The sequence below is a fragment of the Amblyomma americanum genome, chromosome 2 (assembly GCF_052857255.1).
Source record: "Amblyomma americanum isolate KBUSLIRL-KWMA chromosome 2, ASM5285725v1, whole genome shotgun sequence".
Classification (NCBI taxonomy): domain Eukaryota; kingdom Metazoa; phylum Arthropoda; class Arachnida; order Ixodida; family Ixodidae; genus Amblyomma; species Amblyomma americanum.
In genome coordinates, this window is record NC_135498.1 from 9,229,829 (window position 1) to 9,247,102 (window position 17,274).

The 17,274-nt window shown below is 44.8% G+C and overlaps 1 protein-coding gene across 4 annotated transcripts in view; it reads right to left on the minus strand.

Moving 5' to 3' along the window:
- The window catches only part of mTor (serine/threonine-protein kinase Tor), an 82,623-nt gene that overhangs the window by 31,127 nt on the left and 34,222 nt on the right, over positions 1-17,274 (minus strand). For all 4 annotated transcript variants that reach the window (XM_077652986.1, XM_077652983.1, XM_077652984.1 and 1 more), the window contains 15 exons: positions 15,718-15,923; positions 13,952-14,074; positions 13,784-13,867; positions 12,273-12,365; positions 11,798-11,932; positions 10,880-11,009; positions 9,061-9,251; positions 6,143-6,196; positions 5,827-5,913; positions 5,571-5,738; positions 4,976-5,088; positions 3,271-3,385; positions 2,516-2,656; positions 1,872-2,018; positions 620-762 (listed from right to left, as the gene is read on the minus strand). In XM_077652986.1, coding sequence (XP_077509112.1) covers positions 620-762; positions 1,872-2,018; positions 2,516-2,656; positions 3,271-3,385; positions 4,976-5,088; positions 5,571-5,738; positions 5,827-5,913; positions 6,143-6,196; positions 9,061-9,251; positions 10,880-11,009; positions 11,798-11,932; positions 12,273-12,365; positions 13,784-13,867; positions 13,952-14,074; positions 15,718-15,923 — 1,930 coding nt within the window. The remainder of the gene's footprint in view (positions 1-619; positions 763-1,871; positions 2,019-2,515; positions 2,657-3,270; positions 3,386-4,975; positions 5,089-5,570; positions 5,739-5,826; positions 5,914-6,142; positions 6,197-9,060; positions 9,252-10,879; positions 11,010-11,797; positions 11,933-12,272; positions 12,366-13,783; positions 13,868-13,951; positions 14,075-15,717; positions 15,924-17,274) is intronic.

Consider the following 17,274-nt stretch of genomic DNA (forward strand, 5'->3'; position numbering starts at 1 on the left):
GCCTGGGCAAGGCCAGCTGCTGTAATGGAAGGTCTTAAAGTGTACTCGTGCCATGGGGTATACCTTGACTTCCAAGATACCATAGTTATGAAGTCATTTTATGTGCATTATCCCCCTGAATGATATGTGACCACATAAGAGTGGAATCAAGTTGCAGCAGTTATGCTGAGAGGTGCATTATGTATGCTCACAAGTGCATTGTTGTGATCATTCACTACATCAAGCATGGAACAAATAAGTTCACATGAAAAACTCAAAACCATGAATTCTGTGTTCCTGCATTGTCTTTCTGAAATCTGAATATATTCTTTGCGCTGAAAATTTTTTCCATGGCTCCGGTATGCTAACCAGCCTGACAACAAGCCCTGCTACACTTTTGCACGTAACCCCCGGCCCTCCTCCTTTTTCAGCCAACACACACATGCAAAAATGCACATTCTAGGAAAAACATTCCGCCATCCTGACTAGACTAACTTCCTCTTCTCCTTGGGCAACTGGGCAAGGAATTTTCACATGTTGTTCCGCAAACATTCCTGCTGCCTGTGCACTCCAAACCAGTTCACCTGAGTGACAGCTAACACCGGCAAGTCAGCAAACAGCATGCTAAAGGTATGCTCACTTTGGCAGCTGGTTGTAGCTGTGGGCCAGGGACCAGCAGGAGCGAAGGGCAGGCGATGGAGATGCTTTCAGAAGCTCAATGCTTAGCCTCCTAAGCCACTCCAGCCAGTCATCCTTGGAAACACGCTTGCAAGGCGTCCATAGCTGCATCCAAAGAACCGCAAGTGTGTTGCACTGCACTAAAGAAACTTTTACATTTCCTGCTAGAATATGAAAGCTGCTTCCTGTGACTCCTGTATATATTTAGAATGCAACTCATTGTTGTAAGGAGAGGCAGAACTGGGAAAGCTGCCATGGATTCACTGCACGGAGAACAACATGGCACAGGGAAAGAATAGGTGAACAAAATGGCAATTATTCAGGGAAAAAGAAAAGGAAAGAAGACACCCTTTTAACAGTACCTCTTACTGGACTAGTTGGCGTAACATTGTGTAACAAAAGATAAAAAACAGCGCTAATTTTGACACAAACTACACAGAAAGACCAGACAGGACGGGCGGCGCCCGTCCTGTCTGGTCTTTTTGTGTGGTTTGTGTCAAAATTAGCCGTTTTTTATCTTTTGTTACACAAAGACACTCTTTTGAACTCAAAAATTCCCGGGGGCATTTTGCTGACCTAAAGTACGGTGAGGCAAAAGCCTTTAGCGCGGTGTTGCTGCTCGTGTCACTGATGTGTGGTTAAAATGTTGATTAGGAACACAATTGCTTGTGAATCTTAAATGCTGGAGACACTGGAGGGTGTTTGGGAGGCATCCGTCTGATTCGACGCCTCTCTGCAAACACTCTCCAGCGTCCTAGACAAGGATAACTACATATGTGTTGGCAGGAAGTAGCGTAGTCGTTAGCACGCTCCGCTGTGGAACAGAAAGATGGTGGTTGGAATCCCATTGTGCACAACGATTTTTTTTCTTATAGAGTTGAAGAGCGTAACGGACGGACGAACGGACGTGAGCATGAGCCATTAAAGGCTTTCACCTTAAAATTTGACTAGCTCCTGTTAGCAGTATATGGGCAGCGCTTTTGACCCTGTCCCATTTGCTTACTGTATCACAAGTTATGCATCACACAGCCGCACCCAAAGAGCCAAAGCACAAAGTACATAGCAAGCCTCTTGAGTACCAGACAAAGCTTTTACCACAGGACAGCTATCCAGCTGATGTTGAACAACATGCCAGCAAACCGGCAACACTCCCTAGAACAGGTCCATCTTGCTGCTCATAACTACTGAATCTGTGGTGAATGTGAGCTGCTCACCCGTTCCAAGTTGGCTGAGCAGACCTTCTGCTTCTTGACAGTCGTGATCTCTGTATTTGGTGCAGGCTGGTCCTCTGACTGCTGTCTGCTTCGGGGTTGCCGCTTGTCCATGGCAAATGGTTCGTCGTCGTCCATGAGGCTAGTGCACTGGATGAGAACATCACCAACTCAGCAACTGAACATTCTCATACAAATTTCAGAGAAATGCACACCGTTTATGACTAGAAGGCAGATAAAATACTGAAGAGATACAAAATGACTATAACCTTAACTAGCTGCTATGGAAAACAAACCAAAACATTACTGATGTAAAGAGCCGAGATAAAAATGATGGCCCCAGAGATAAGGTGGGGGAAAGTGAGAAAGCTCACTTATTGCAGCAACACACACACCTACTGATTTTGCCAGGCATGCGCACAATTTTGACATGCACAGTAACCTCTGGATGAAGCAGCTTTATCAGACCATGATCAATTAAGGTGACAGTAACAAAATAACAGAAAAAAGGCTCCTCTGAAGGAGCTGGAACAATTTGCTCTTACTTTTTATGTACAGCATCACTGCATATAATTGCTGTCAGGGCTTATCCTGCCTAAATGTAGAAATATTTCAACAAATGAAAGACATACTTTTTGTTCACTTACTCGAATGATTTTGGTCACAAGAGTATTGTACCGCTGGTGCATGATCTTGTGGTTGTCAATAACTTTGGTAACCAGCGGCAGAAAGACCTTGTACTTTTTGCCCAGCTGAACAACCATAGCACACAAGGTGTCCATAGCTTGCTGCATAAACAAGTATTGAAACACACAAATCGGTACTTGTAACAGGCTAGCAAAATTCACAACGCACAGCATTCCCAACACAAAGGATGGAAACATTCTGCTTACATAACCCCACTAACTCCAAAATGCAGGCGGCTCCGAAAGATGTAGTAGGGTGGTATCCCAACAAATGGACAATATAAATTTGTTTATTCGCAGAGACGGTATAAAACAGGACAGGGCTTTTATGGATTTTGCCACAGAGAGGCAGCCGTGAACTCATCACATCTCCCTAGCAGTGTTACATTTACCAAGCACAAACTAGATATATCTGAATAGCCTGCATTGAGTTCTGTGACCTAAGATTAATCTGCGGAATCATGCAGCCATGGTAGTGGAGTGCATGACACAGCGCACCACACACATAACACCATATTTTACACTGAAACAGACTTTTCTTGCTATTAAAGAGACTCCATTAATTTCAAACCCACTATCAAACCTTCAAACCCACTATCAAACCCCGCACCAGTCCACAAGGAAAGGTGAAAGCAATTCTCCCCTTCCGTGCCAAAGTGTGAAAGTACCCAACTCTCTTTATGCATTGCAAGTCCCATCAAGAGGAAACCACTCACCGAGCGCAACTCAGGGGTGGTGTCAAGGGTCCGGACTAGGGGGTGAATGATACGGGCTGCAAACTCCGAAAAGTCGAGAGACTCCGAGAGAATGTCGATGGTCTCAAGGGCAGTGCTGCAGAGATAGAACACCTTGTGTTGAACAAAACATGTGCAGTCAATTCTCGGTTTACTTCATCAGCAGTCAGTACCAAGCAGGCATGCTGGTTCACTTCTCACTGTATGAGCAGCAAAATATACACAGTGAGTGCCTTAAAAAAAAAAAGCAATTTATAAGCAAAAATTATTTTAAAGTGAGAACCGTCCCACTCAACTTCAGCCCCTTGAAACATGCTGTTTTGAATAAACCGCATAAGAGGAATCATACTGAAAAGAATCATGTGGAAAAACCAAACAGCTACAAACTCCAAAACTCTGTGATTAGTAACAGCGTGTGGAAACCCAATGCATGTATAGCACAGTTTTTCTAAAAGCAGTGTCAGCACTAAACAAAACAAATTCCACAGTCCAAATGCTCTAACTTCTGGGCCTTAGGAAATTCTAAGGTGTACAATGTTGGTACATAAATGTGGCACTGACATGCTCGTACAACGGCATAGCGAACCAGCCAAAACTCCACAAGGTTGCACATCAGAGTAATATTGACCTCAGATCAGTGCTCCATTTATTTTTGTTTTCTAAGAGCAATGCCAACACTAAACAAAACAAATTCCACAGTCCAAATGCTGCAATTTCTGGGTCATAGGAAATTCGAAGGTGTAGAATGCTGGTACATAAATGTGGCACTGACACACTCATACAACGGCATAGCAAACCAGCTAAACTCCACAAGGTTGCGCATCAGAGTAATGCTGACCTCAGATCTACTCCCTTTACTTTTGTTGTGACTCGTCCATCACTTCACGACTAAATGAGGAGAAAGAGTTTGGTGCGTACACAAACATTAATCCTGCAGGACTGCACAAAAGGACATGAAAGCGAAGATGGGAAACAACCACGAGAAGAATCCTCCTCATTCACTGCTAGCCACCTTTTCAGAAACTTCATATGAAAGATCTTTTGTTCTTAACAAAACAAAACAAAACACATCTTGTCAGTGCTAACAATCTCTGGGTGCACTATTTGAACCTGCTGGATGAAAACCATGCAAACACACAAATCATTTACTTCCAATAAAGGTCTCTCCTCTTATCAAGTCCAGGAAAAATTGTGATGCAAATGACACATATGTCAGTGCAGGACTGGTGGCTCTGTGTGGGTTAGACATGAGCACAGACAGTTAAGCTAATTATTGCTGCATTCATGAACAAATGCACAAAGAGGAAGACAGAGGTAGCAAAAGGCACCATGAAAGCTATTTTCGTCTGTTCCTTTATTACCACCGAGGCATGTACATAAACAACTTTCTTCATGCCGTCACTCAGAGAAATGCCAACACAGGGTGGCTGCACTTAGAAACAATTTTTTTACATGCCAGCAGTATGGCGGGTCCGTTCACACATGATTTGCCTTTCTTTTTTTTATAAAATCAGTGTTAATGGCATCCCTGAATGTCATCCAGGCTCTTATGCTTCAACATTACCCGGCACACAGGAAACAATCCGTATAAAGCTCGTGGTGCCTTTTTAAAATTTTTCATCGTTATCTGTATGCCTGTCCACAGTACGCTCTGCCAGTGCAACAGACAATGCACAGGGAGACTTACGCTCTGACATTCTTGGGGACGTCTGGCGAGTCAAACAACTTGACGATGGGAGGCAGTATGAGGTGCAGGTAGTCGTCAAGGTTGCAACCAAATTTCTGCAGCGCTGTCAGCAGCTGTACAGAAAAGACACGCACAAAAAAACCTATGAGTTGCTTCGGACACTTGCCTGGAACAAGTGAAAAAATATATATATATAATAACAAAAATAAATAAAAAATGGAAAAATAAATAAATAGAAGGTTAGGTGGGAGTTGAAAAACAGCATTTGATTTAAGCCACCTATAAACTAAAGCACTGCAAATGTGGCCCACAGCAACACTGCAAGGTTCGGCATACATGTGCGAACAGTGCGGAGAGCTATCAGTGAAAAGCACAAGTGAACTGTGCACACAGGTGCAACTGCTTCTAGAACTCGAAGGGGGCTGAAAATTTGTTTGAATCATGTGAGTTCGAATTCAAATGAGCCTCTGATTTTGATGGGGACAAAAAGTCAGATCGAATAACTGGATGTTTGTTATGTCATTACATGGCTATACAAGACCAACGCTGCAAAGCTGCCTTTAATGCAAGACGAAGAGCAAGTGAGTGGCGGCACCTTTGCAGTGACAGCCCTGTCTGCGCTCATGTCGTGCATGAAGACCTTGAGGGTATGGGGCACCAGCTTGGGCAGGTACACCTTGAAGTCTGAGCCTAGAGAAGTGACAATCTGCTCCACCAGCATGATGATGGTCAGCTGCATTGGGCTGTTCACTGCCCAGAACTCCTGCACATACAAGCACAGCGCATTGCATGTGCACCATGTTCAATGAGGATGACGAATAAATAAAAATTCCCGCTAACTAACAACTCACCTTTATAAGGGCAAAGATGTCATCCAAGTAATTGCGGATGTGCTGTTTCACAATAGCAATCAGCTGGCCAAGCTGACGGAAGTGGAACTGAAAGGAATTCACGAGGGTCACGAGAAGATACAGCAACCAAGCTGGCAGTTCAATTCTTATACCTTCCATCAAAACTCACACACATTGGCAAGAGATGAAAATCAAGTAAAAAAAAAAGTGAACATAACATTTTCGCTCACTAAAATTGCCCTAGCTAATGCCAAACAACAGCTCTGAGAGGAGCAGGCTGAAGCCAAAAGCCAGCTTGCAAGTCGTGGAAACTTACCTCCCTAACCGTGGCATCCACAGAGCGCACCACATTGAGCAGCGCTGGCAACACCTGAGAACAAGTAAAAAAAGTACTTTGAAGAAGCGGCTAGCTCATAAAACATATACTAAACTTCTTCTTACACCAACTGTGTTCTATACTTGGTACCACCATATTAATATGTGGGCTGTCTTGTACATGATTGAGATGGCACCTGCTACGTCCGTATTTATTGCGCTGCTCTGCTTCTCAGCCAGTGTTGCTACTTGTATACTGATTTCCACATGTTCCTGGCCAATAACTCCCATGTACTGCCTCATGTAAGTCGACATTGTTTTCCAATAACAACCATATTAAATTAGGGGGCCGACCTATATGTGGAGTCAACCTATCTGCAGGGTCTAAGGTACAGTAAAACCTCGTTAATTCGAAGTCATCAGCAATGCGAAAAGTATTTGAATTAACTGGAATTTCGAATTAACCAAGTACAGCAAAAAAATGAGACCGAGCCGAAAGATTTCATTTCAGGAACGCACTACCTTTACTGCGCGAACTTTGTGATCACCACATGCTGCCCTTACAGCCCTTGCTCAAGTCAACGCATACACCCCTCTTCCCCCTTCCCCTCTGTCCCTCGTGTCAGCCTGCCACACCACTTTGTTTTGTAGTTCCCCGTACGATGCCATCACGTCATGTGCGACTCAAAAGAATAATCGCGCAATGATGCGATCACAAGGAAGGACAGAGTCTGATGCCACTGGAGATCAGAAGTGAACAAACGACAATTCACTTTACGTTTCACAATCGCGCGAGGCCTGACTGACTAACAGCAAACTGAACTGCACACGGTCCTCCAGTCTCGAATTCCATTGCAACGCACGCCTCTGAGATTATTGGAGTTCGCTCTCGCGCTACCTACCGCTCGTCCAAGGAAGCAACCACCAGCGGGGACGAGCTGGGTAAACGGCATGAAGTTTTAATTTTCTTTAGCACAACCGATTTGCACACGAATAAACGTATCTTTTTTTTTTGACACCGGAGCCCCACACAACCTGCCTGGAATGGGCGCTGGCATAGAGCATGTATTACCCGCTACTCGTCCAAAACTACCTTAGACCTCGCAAATACGCCTGCTCTGTGTATAGGTCGATCCCCCAATTTAGGCTGGCCATTTTTCTGAACAAAGGTCGACTAATACGCGATGGTATTTGAGATGCCATTATCCTAACCCTCTGACCATGGTACACTGCTGAAAAGAACTGCGCAGGCCGGCACTGCACGCTGTCAACCCGTTGCGGGACGGGCACAGGCATGCTCCGCATGTGAAGCATCGGCATTTAATCAGCATCACTTTGCAGTGCCGCCTCACAGCTCCAAGGGGCCGTTAAACAACGTTAAGCACTGGTCTGCGCTGAAATCAGGATCGGGCATATTCACTGAGCACCCCAGATCTTCAAATTAACCGGGCTGGCACAGGCCGTCACTTCAAATTAGCCAGTTAAATTTGCATTAAAAATTACGGAGCTGCGGAAATTCTTCGAATTATCTCAGATTTCGAACAGAGTTCAAATTATCGAGGTTTTCTGCAGCTCCGGCCGAGCAGTGGGCAGCCCGCACCTTGTGCTGGTGCCTGTCCCTGGCAGGATGCATGCAGCTCCATGTGTCAACCTTCGGAATGCACACTGCGCTGGAATTCTTAACTACAAGACTGTTTTCAGTTCGACTTGCTGCTAGTCAGCCGGCTGCACGAAAGTATGGAAGAAAGGATGCGGTGCAGTTTTATCGCCTTTGATCCCCATTTGATTCCAACAGCTGGCCTTGCAAAAGCACCGTTATGTGTTTTTTGCTTTAAGCTGTGCACACTATGACAGGCAGTTTTTTTTTTACTTAGAAAGGGCTGCAAGTTAAAGAGTTATGGGATCGACTTCTAGTCGGAGTCGACTAAGACGGAACAATATCCATTAATCTGCATTACTGCCTATGATTATGGTAAACAAACTAACAAACATGCCTGTAAAGAGAGAAGCACTTTGGTCATGGCAGGGCATCCTAAGCAAAGCAGTGGCCCCAATGAAACCCCTGTTACGTTTCGAAATATCCCGAGCCTCGGGACAGTGGGTTTCGGACGGACATCCGCTGGTCTGGCCAAACTGCTCCAAGCTGCTTCCTCGGGTTCCCGGCGCGCGTATGTTTTCAATTGTGTGCATCGGGAGAGCGGCGCCGGGAGGGTCGTGCGCTAAGTGGCAAAGCCCATTACAACCAGTTGCCGGAGGCGGCGAGAGTGTGTCTGGGTGTCCTGTTGGGTGGCCCGTGCCCGGCGGCGGACGCGGCTGCTGTTGTTTACAGCGAGCCCCACCACCTGTGTACCAGCCGTTCTGAAGACGCCTCCTCTTCCATTGTGCGGAACTCTGTTCGCAAGTGCTGCTTCGACTTGTGCCTTGTTTTCACTCCTTCCACCTGGGTCGCCTTTCGTGTTTGTCATCGCTGCTGCAGGAACGGCCAGGCGCCGGAAGTGGCGAGGGTGTGTCGGGGACGTCACGGTGGGTGGTTCCCGAAGAAAGTGCACGTGACCCAAAAGGGTAGTGATTGGACGCTTTTGATTAAACCAAGTTCCCCAACTAGGGACCTGGGGACACGGGACCCTTTAAAACGAGCCGTAGTGCTCATTGTGGGACCGAAATCGCTTCGATCACCATGTAAATAAATCTCTGTTAGTTTTCTCTATTGCTCGACTCGTCTCTGCATCGTCGTCAAACGCGATGCCCGAGTGCTTGCTGCCCGACTTCTGACGATCGGCTCTTCGCTACCCGTTGGGTCCGCTAACGGAGCAGACACAACGCAACACCCCTCCCTCTTTCTGACCTGGTGTAGCACAACACGAGAGCTCTTGTGGAATGAGAATGACATGCGCAACAATGCACAACGCGCCCACCAACCTGTGGCACGTAAGGAACGCAGCGCAGACCAAGGCTCTGGAAGATGAACACCACGGCCTGGACAACGTTGGTGTGGTGTTGACTCAAGGTAGGGTCTCGCATTATGCGCATGAGCGTTGACACCACCATGGCCGGGTAGAACTCCTCCAGGCTGCCACCCATGCTCACCAGCATCTCACTCGCACTGAGCTCTGCATACAGCACAAGCAAAGGGAGGAGCTGTTCGTTCACACATGGACTGTGCACTCAGGAAGAATGCAAGTGGCATTTGACTGATGTGCTCATGCTTCTAAAAGCGATATTGACACCAATGTTTCCATTATTCTTTGTCCTTCTCCTAACACTAGTAGAAAAACATCATTGCTGATAATTAAACACAATGCACTGTTCCTGCAGACGTTATACACAAAGTAAAATTCATGAACTTTTATATACAATGTGAAATTCCCGCAGACGCTACATGTTTGTTTTCTACCCTTTCCTGCTGAGAAGTCTCTGTTTCAATATGGCAGGTCCCCAGCATGACACCATAAATCAGGGATCACACAGCTGCTACAGATTACACAGTCTTGAAGAAAGGCTGCACCTCACTGCCCTGCAAGGCTGCAATCAGTACATATTCACAGGATACCTAGACGTCTTTTGACACAAACTGCACTAAATCAGACAGTTTCGGAAACCAAAATCCCATCACAAAATAATCCCATTGCAAACTGCATGTCGGCAGGTTTTGTGGTGAGGCTCACGAGACATTACAGATGCAATACAATAGAAGGGAAAAAAAAAAAAAAATAGTGTCTGTAAGTTTGCTGCACCTAGTAGTACAGGCATGAACCTTTATGTATTTTATTTTTTTTTTCTGTCGGAGCGTTTGCACTTTGTACCGTCCGCAGCTTGGCAGCAGCACTTGAAACTGCAAGCACCTGATATCATCATGCCCTCCATCGAAGTTACTGATAGTGGGTGGTCACAGCCAAGATCAACCAAAGGGTGGCTGGTCAACCTGTTGAATTTCCTTGATATTTTTATATGTCCTTGCCTGATGATTACAACAAAAGAGTTCTGCAATTGGTTTTCCCTCCAAACCTTTTTAAAGCACAAAAAATTTTTGATCACAAAGAGGTTGAGTGCCACAATTATGTGTTTTGTCCAACTTTGGTTATGAATAAACTAAACAATAATAGCAATAGGTACCTGAAATTTTTTAGAATCAAGCTTTGGACACTTTAGTCCAAGCATTGTTATTTTTGTCCGTTTTAAAGAGATCAGCCTTTTTTCTGAAATTTGTCAAACTTGGAGCACGTAATGCTTTCGTTGTCTACCTGGATGGTCTGTATCTCAAGGAGTGTGCCAGAGCTTCCGTAAGAGTTCTACACAAGCATGCCTATTGAAATGACCAAGATCATGTTTATATGGTTTATAGATAATGGGCTATTGCTGCGGAATATTAAAAAAAAAACACACATACATGAAAACAATTTTTTTTACATTTTTATGCACATATATATAGTAGATAAAAGTGTACCTTCACACGATTTTTTTGTAAATTTTTTTTCTGCCAAATAAAATTTTGTGTTGAAATGCACAATTTGTTATTCAAACCGATGTGCCTAAGATGTGCATTTATTTAGCTTTGTTTTTACACACTGCATAAAATTTAAATGCAACAGTTTTTACAGGAAAAAAAACTGAAACCTAGAAGTCAATCCTTTTCCCCACGCAAGAGAGAGTTAATTTGAACATTTTACGCAGTCCAATGCACTTCAAATTAAGGTTTTACTGTACACTTATATCTGTAGTCAAGCTAAAAATCACAGACCTTGGCTTTCAGGTGGAACCACGCTGATGCTGACAACTGCCCCCGAATCACTAAAGTCGTCAATCATGCCCATGTTCAGCTTGTGCTTGAAAGGGTCCAATGCGCCCAGCAGTCCCAGCACCCGTATAGCCTGCAAAAGTTCAGGTAAAATCACAAACAATACAGGCATGAAAAGCAGCACAGATAAGCCAGAAAATGCCTAACCTGTGATTTCATGCAAGAAAATACGTAATAAACACTTTGATGTCTCAACTCTTTTAAGCTGGTATACCCAGAGTTCCAATTATACAGTTGCGCCCACTTATAATGAACATGAGGAGAGTCCCACCGATTGCGATCATTGTATCCGAAGTTCGTAATAAGTGGACCTTCTATATTACAGGCAAAAATGCTAACTCGCATGAAAGTGGCACTTATTTTGGTTTGAAATTTGATATGCCTGTCTGCTTCTATAAATCAGACCCTATCACGGCACTTTCCAAGGTATCCAGAGCAGTGTGCTCTATGCCGAGATCCTTGCTGACGAAAAACTGTCTAGCGGCGTTGAAGCGTTCAAGGCAACAGGTGGCAGGTCTGCTTCCTCGTCAGTCTTCGTCAGACTCCTGGGCAGTCGGGGAGTGCTCGTGCGGCTTGGTCGGTTCATGGCTCTGCCATAACAGCGTCATCACCCGCACCAATGAAATCATCCCTGACGACAACAGGTCCAGCCATTTGTGCATCAAAGGTGCATTTCTAAATCCACATGCATATGGTCACACTGATGTTCGACAACGTCATCTTTTGTTCCTGGGCCTATTCTGCGATGAAGCTAGTGCAGCAGACATGCGCACAGGATGCAGTAATTTTTAACAGGTAAAGTGCTGTCATAACTATACAACAAAAACTGAGTAAGATGGACAACATAGAAGGAATACCCACCTCTCTTCGGATGCTACTGGACTGCTCCGTCTTCAGAAAGTTCAGCAGAACGTCAAGCAGAGTTGGGTACTTGTGGTAAGGCTCCACTACATAGCCAGTGCTCTCAACCAGTTGGCCCAGTGTCCACAGACTGATCTACAAACAGAGCAAATTATAAGTTTGAATGAAACCCCCCTACACTAATTGCTTTTCTATATTTTAGCATCAACAACACAGCTAGACGCTCTTTAGTACTTGCTTCAGTAGGCACGCCCCGCGAAACCAAATATGCACGGCAGCACCAACTTCGACCATCTTTGTTTTTATTTTAATAATTTAAGAATCTTCCAACCGAAGCAATATAGAAGCCGCATGAAAAATTAATCTCGCATTTACAACAGGCCCCATGTCTTCACTGAGCAAAAAACAGATGAAAAACAAAAGGCAGCTGTGTGAAAGATCAAGAATGCATGCTGAGAGGGACATTATCACGTACCTCTCTTTTAGGTAATGAAGATGAATCCTGCAGCATGTCGATGATAATTGGCAGCAGTTCGCCCATCCATTTCCGCATTTCCGTTCCACTGACCTGAAAAAATGTTGACAAAACAAGAAAATCATACATTAGCAGCTGCCGTGAAAACCTTGTTCAGCTTTAATGACTAAGTTTGTATGCAGTGCCATGATCCATCAGGCCTCAAAAAGAATGCAAGACTTCTAGCAGAAGGACATTGTTCAAATATACAGGTTCCGTGAAATGGGAATCTCTACGCAGTGCACAGGTCAGCGTTAGCAAGATAATTTTCCCAAAGACACACGGTCATAAGGCCTTCCTGGATGCTTATGAATAATGCATCATCTGGAGAGCTACAGTTGTGTCATTGATTTCAAATGAACCACTTGGTTTAGAAGTGCAAAGGAAAAGTTGAGAAGTAAGAGAATATCTATGCCTTGTCAATGGTGACAGAAACGAGATGCATCTCTCTGAAGCAGGGCCCATTATCCTCTCAAGATATTTATAGCAGCCAACTAGAGCCCGAACCCACAACTGGTTGAGATAACGTTTTCTTGTTGCTTCATTTTCTCTTAGCTGCATGATACAAGCGGTCTGTCTTCAGCTGAGAGGTGGATTTACAAGCAAACTTTGGGCGAGTGGGGGGGGGGGGGGGGGGGGCAGGAAGTCCCCAATTCTAAATCCACCCATGGTTCAATTCTGGACACTCTAAGTCAGCTGATGCCTATGACCAATTTCCAAAGGCAATACACCTTTTACAAGGCAGTGAAGCACTCAGATCAGGCATGCTGTTCTGCGATTCTCTGTCCTCTATTCAGTAAATTTTGTTGGTGACCAAGATTATAAAATTATGGTGAATAGCACAGCATCAGACTACACTTTTCCACAAAATGGTATAGGAAGCAGTCATCCGCTAGCAGCTATAGTCAGATACAAGTGAAGAACGAAGCGGCAAACACCCCTCAAAGGAGGCCCTCCAACCACTAGCGTCGACTGTTTGTCATGAGGTCGCAGCTAATCCCCTAGCGTGACAGTGCAGGTGGCTGGCAGGCGCCTGCGTCAAATGGAACTAACCGTGACTTCATGACGATCAGTTGACACCATTGGATGGTGGGCCTTGTTTGAGGGGCATTTGCTGCTTTGCTTTTGAGTTGCACTTGACTATAGTTTCAGTTACATTACCCTTCGCATGCCAAAGAATTTTCAAGAGAAGAGCCCAATGAAATACACGTGACAGAACATGTGAATCAGCTTTAAATAAGTGAAGGTTTCGGTAAGCAAGTTTTCGTTAATAAGACATCCCTGTACACTTCTGGACTAATGACGGATTTTAGGAGGTGTATTTCAAAATGGTGGATGCCATGACACAGGATGAGTGAGAACATGCTATTGGTATGATTGAGCACGCTGCTTATAATAGACTACATCAGCCTCTTTCACTACTTCCACTGCAAGAAAAGAACAGAGGTCAATTCCAATGAATGCATGCCTACCTGCGCTTGCTCTCCAACCGCTGCCAGGACACATATCACAACTCCAGGGTTTGGGTCTGGTGCCTTGAGTTTTGGGATTAACACCTGCAAACAATTATATCACGTCAAAAGTATGCCAAGACAACTTTTTAACAACGCTTCATTACTCAGTGCCGAACGAGAACTTACGGCCAGGATAGGCTCCATGTAGGGGCGTATGAGTCCCGGGGCATTGGACAACAGGTGACCCAGCATTTTGGCAGCTTGCTCTTTGTTGCGAACCACTCCAGAGTGCTCCAATTCGGTCAAATTCTTTGATGCAAAACAACAGCAACAAAAATAATGCATTGTAAGGCCAGTGAAAATGAGCCTAAAAAGAAGCTCCTCCTCCTGCTGTGATCTGTGTGATGCTGTGTGAAAAGTCTGGGAACAACTTTGCAACAGTCTGTGGGAACTAAAAAAACCAATACAGTAAAAGCTCGTTAATTCGAACTCGAAGGGGACTGGAAAATTGTTCGAATTAAGCGAAGTTCGAATTATTGAATGGCCGCTAGAATGAGCGATTATAGCAGCCCACTGCGCGGGCAGAATCCGGAGCAGTCGCATCTAGACTAGTTATCGCGAGCTAGGCACTACTACACGTTTGTGGCGGACATATTCTAAGAATTAAATTCATCCAGTACTAGTGGCAAATGAGACAAACTGATTGGCCAGTTATGCGCCAGAAACAAGTACTGGAATGCATTCGCGTGGTCAGCTAGCTTTAGTGCTGGAATATAGGATGCTATTTATGCTCCAAAACATGTTTATTTGCAGGAAAGGGGTGTCAAAATTAAAAGTAATCGGCGAAGTGTATTTGCTTGCGTTTCTTCTGCCGAGACTCCATCAACATCATCTGCAGCTTTTCCAACGCTCTTGTGCAACGTGAGAGTACTCACTGACAGAGAAGCGGCGTGCTGCAACGACGAGCGCCGACACTACTTTATGTGCACTTGACGGCGGCACAGTCTCGTCGCCGCTGTCTGACTTATCACTGTTGGCTGTTCTCACTGCATGCGAGCCCTGCGATGTCTGCTGGGAGCATGCAGCCTCAATTATATCAGCGTCACTCAAGGGCTCCAATATCTCCATGCTGCTGTCCACGTAGCTCGCGCTCGCGGCAGCAACAAAAGCAGTCATCGCCCGAACCGCCATACTACGTTGTTTACACCACGCGATTGCGACCCAGCGACCGGAGCACAATGAAAACCTGGAATGGCTAGCGCCTAAGCGTCACAGGCGAGGGCGAGTGCTCCGGCAGCGAAAACTTGCTACAGCATGCACCGGAACGTGGGCTCCGTGAGCCTTGTGCACACAGCTTTTTTTTTTTTTCCATTATTTTACATCTCTGGTAAATTTGGACCGTGTTTTGCTTGCTATGGGTCAACTTCTATCTACGAGGAGCGGTGTCAGCCAGTGGCTCCTAGTTCGAACTAACCGTAGCGGATGCTGACTTGTTCGAATTATCGTGAATTTTCCCCCATTGAAATACACAGGCTGTGCCGGGACCCGGGCGTTAGTTCGAATTAAATGTAAGTTCAAATTAACAGAGTTCGAATTAACGAGCTCTTACTGTACAATGCCTACTTCAAGATCTCTGCAGCAAACTCCTGCAGATGAAGTGAAGCTGGCTCTCAGTGCTACATATGACATCTGTCACCTCCCCTGAATCCTTGAATACTACAGACATGAGTCACAAATACTGCCACGTAGGTCTATCAAATGTAGCAAATGTAGCATAGCTAGGCATGCTTCCTGTTGCCACCACTGTGCCACCTGGCACTGCAGCAGCACTGCCTGCAGCAGTCAGGCTGAAGAGTCATCTCTTTCTTTTCAATTATTGTGGACAAGAATGTGTAGCCTCTGAGTATATGGAGGACTATTTGATATCTGCACAAAATAAAGCAATACTGTACCTGTATCAAGACCTTCCTGAGCGGAGGCATGATGTAGGCAGGGTTCAAGCTACTTAGCCGGCCAATGATGCACAGGGCAAGCTCCCGAATCTCAAAGACCTCGTCGTTAAGTGAGATGAACAAAGCACTGAGGTTCTCGGCTTGAGCCAGGTGGCCATCAAACTTCTCGTCCAAGGATGCAAGTACACAGTAACGCACATCCGAGTCTGTCAACACAAACAAAAGAATGAACTTCAATCACTCATATGGAAATAACCGATAAGTGTGACGTTAGAGGGGAGGGCATAGTCTAGCTTTTCATATTGCTTCCTACTTCTTGTTTCTTCAATACCTCGAGTTTACCATGCTGAAACTGCATATGGACTAGTATAAGAAGGGATTGGACTTTTCAGTTTTTATTTTCTAAAATTATGCTCAGATTTTCAGTGTTTATTTCACAACACAGTTTTCGTTTTTTTTTTGCTAAATATTATTTATGCACAAATTGCAGTAAAACCTCAATAACTAGAACACAGTTCACTCTAAATCACGGATAATTCCAAAGTTACTGAGGTCCTGTAATTTCTAATGCAAATTTGACCTGACAATTTGAAGCAGCAGCCTGCACCAGCCAGGTTAATTAAAAAAACCTTGGGTGCTGCGCAGAAATATCGAAACGCGATTACGCCATAAACCAGTGAAACAATGGCCCCTTGGAACCACAAGGTGGTGCCACAGAGTGCGATACCAATGACTGATATGCGAAGCACCCCAGTATTCTCAGCACAAAAACTAGTCTATGGTACGGCTTGCGGACCTCTGAAATACGTGCCTGCACTTGTCCAGCTAAGCTACCATTTTCACTCAGTATCTGCGATGAGTTGACTGCATGCAGCGCCGGCCAGCACCATTTCTTGGTGGTGGCCGCTTCGTCGGTCAAGCAGTATGTAGTGCGAGAGCAAACTTCAGGTTCTTTCAATAATTTCCTATGCGTGCGTCGTGCTGGATTCCGAAACTACAGGACCATTTGGAGTTCACTTTTGCTGTAAGTCAGTTGGGCCACACGCGAGTATGGAAAGTAGGGTGAAGAGCCGTTTTTTTCGTTCTTAGTCACTATACTGGTTTCAGACTCTTGTCCTTGTGATCACATCATTATGCATTTATTAATTAATTCGAATATTTTTTGCGGTCCCGATGACTTCGAATTATCGAGGTTTTACTGCACCATTTTTTTTTTTTGGCAATAAAATGCGGCCCTTGTGTGTGGTTAAAAGTCACCTATGATTTCTCTTGATCTTTTTGTCAGCCCAATCAATCGATTTACCAGTAATCCGCACAAAAATGTTTGTACTTTGCATGCAGGAAGAAATGCCATTGCCATTAATAAATGAATAGAAGGAACGATAAGACAAAAACACAAGTGGAAGTTGACTTTTAAAAGCTAGGTTGTTATGCAACACACAATGGTGGAGCGGGGGCTCAAGCCTCGAATGGTCTGCATGTTGACGACAGCGACTGAACTACCACTTAACTGTCAAGGTAGAAGAACATGATATTTTTTCATGGCACTTGTGCATG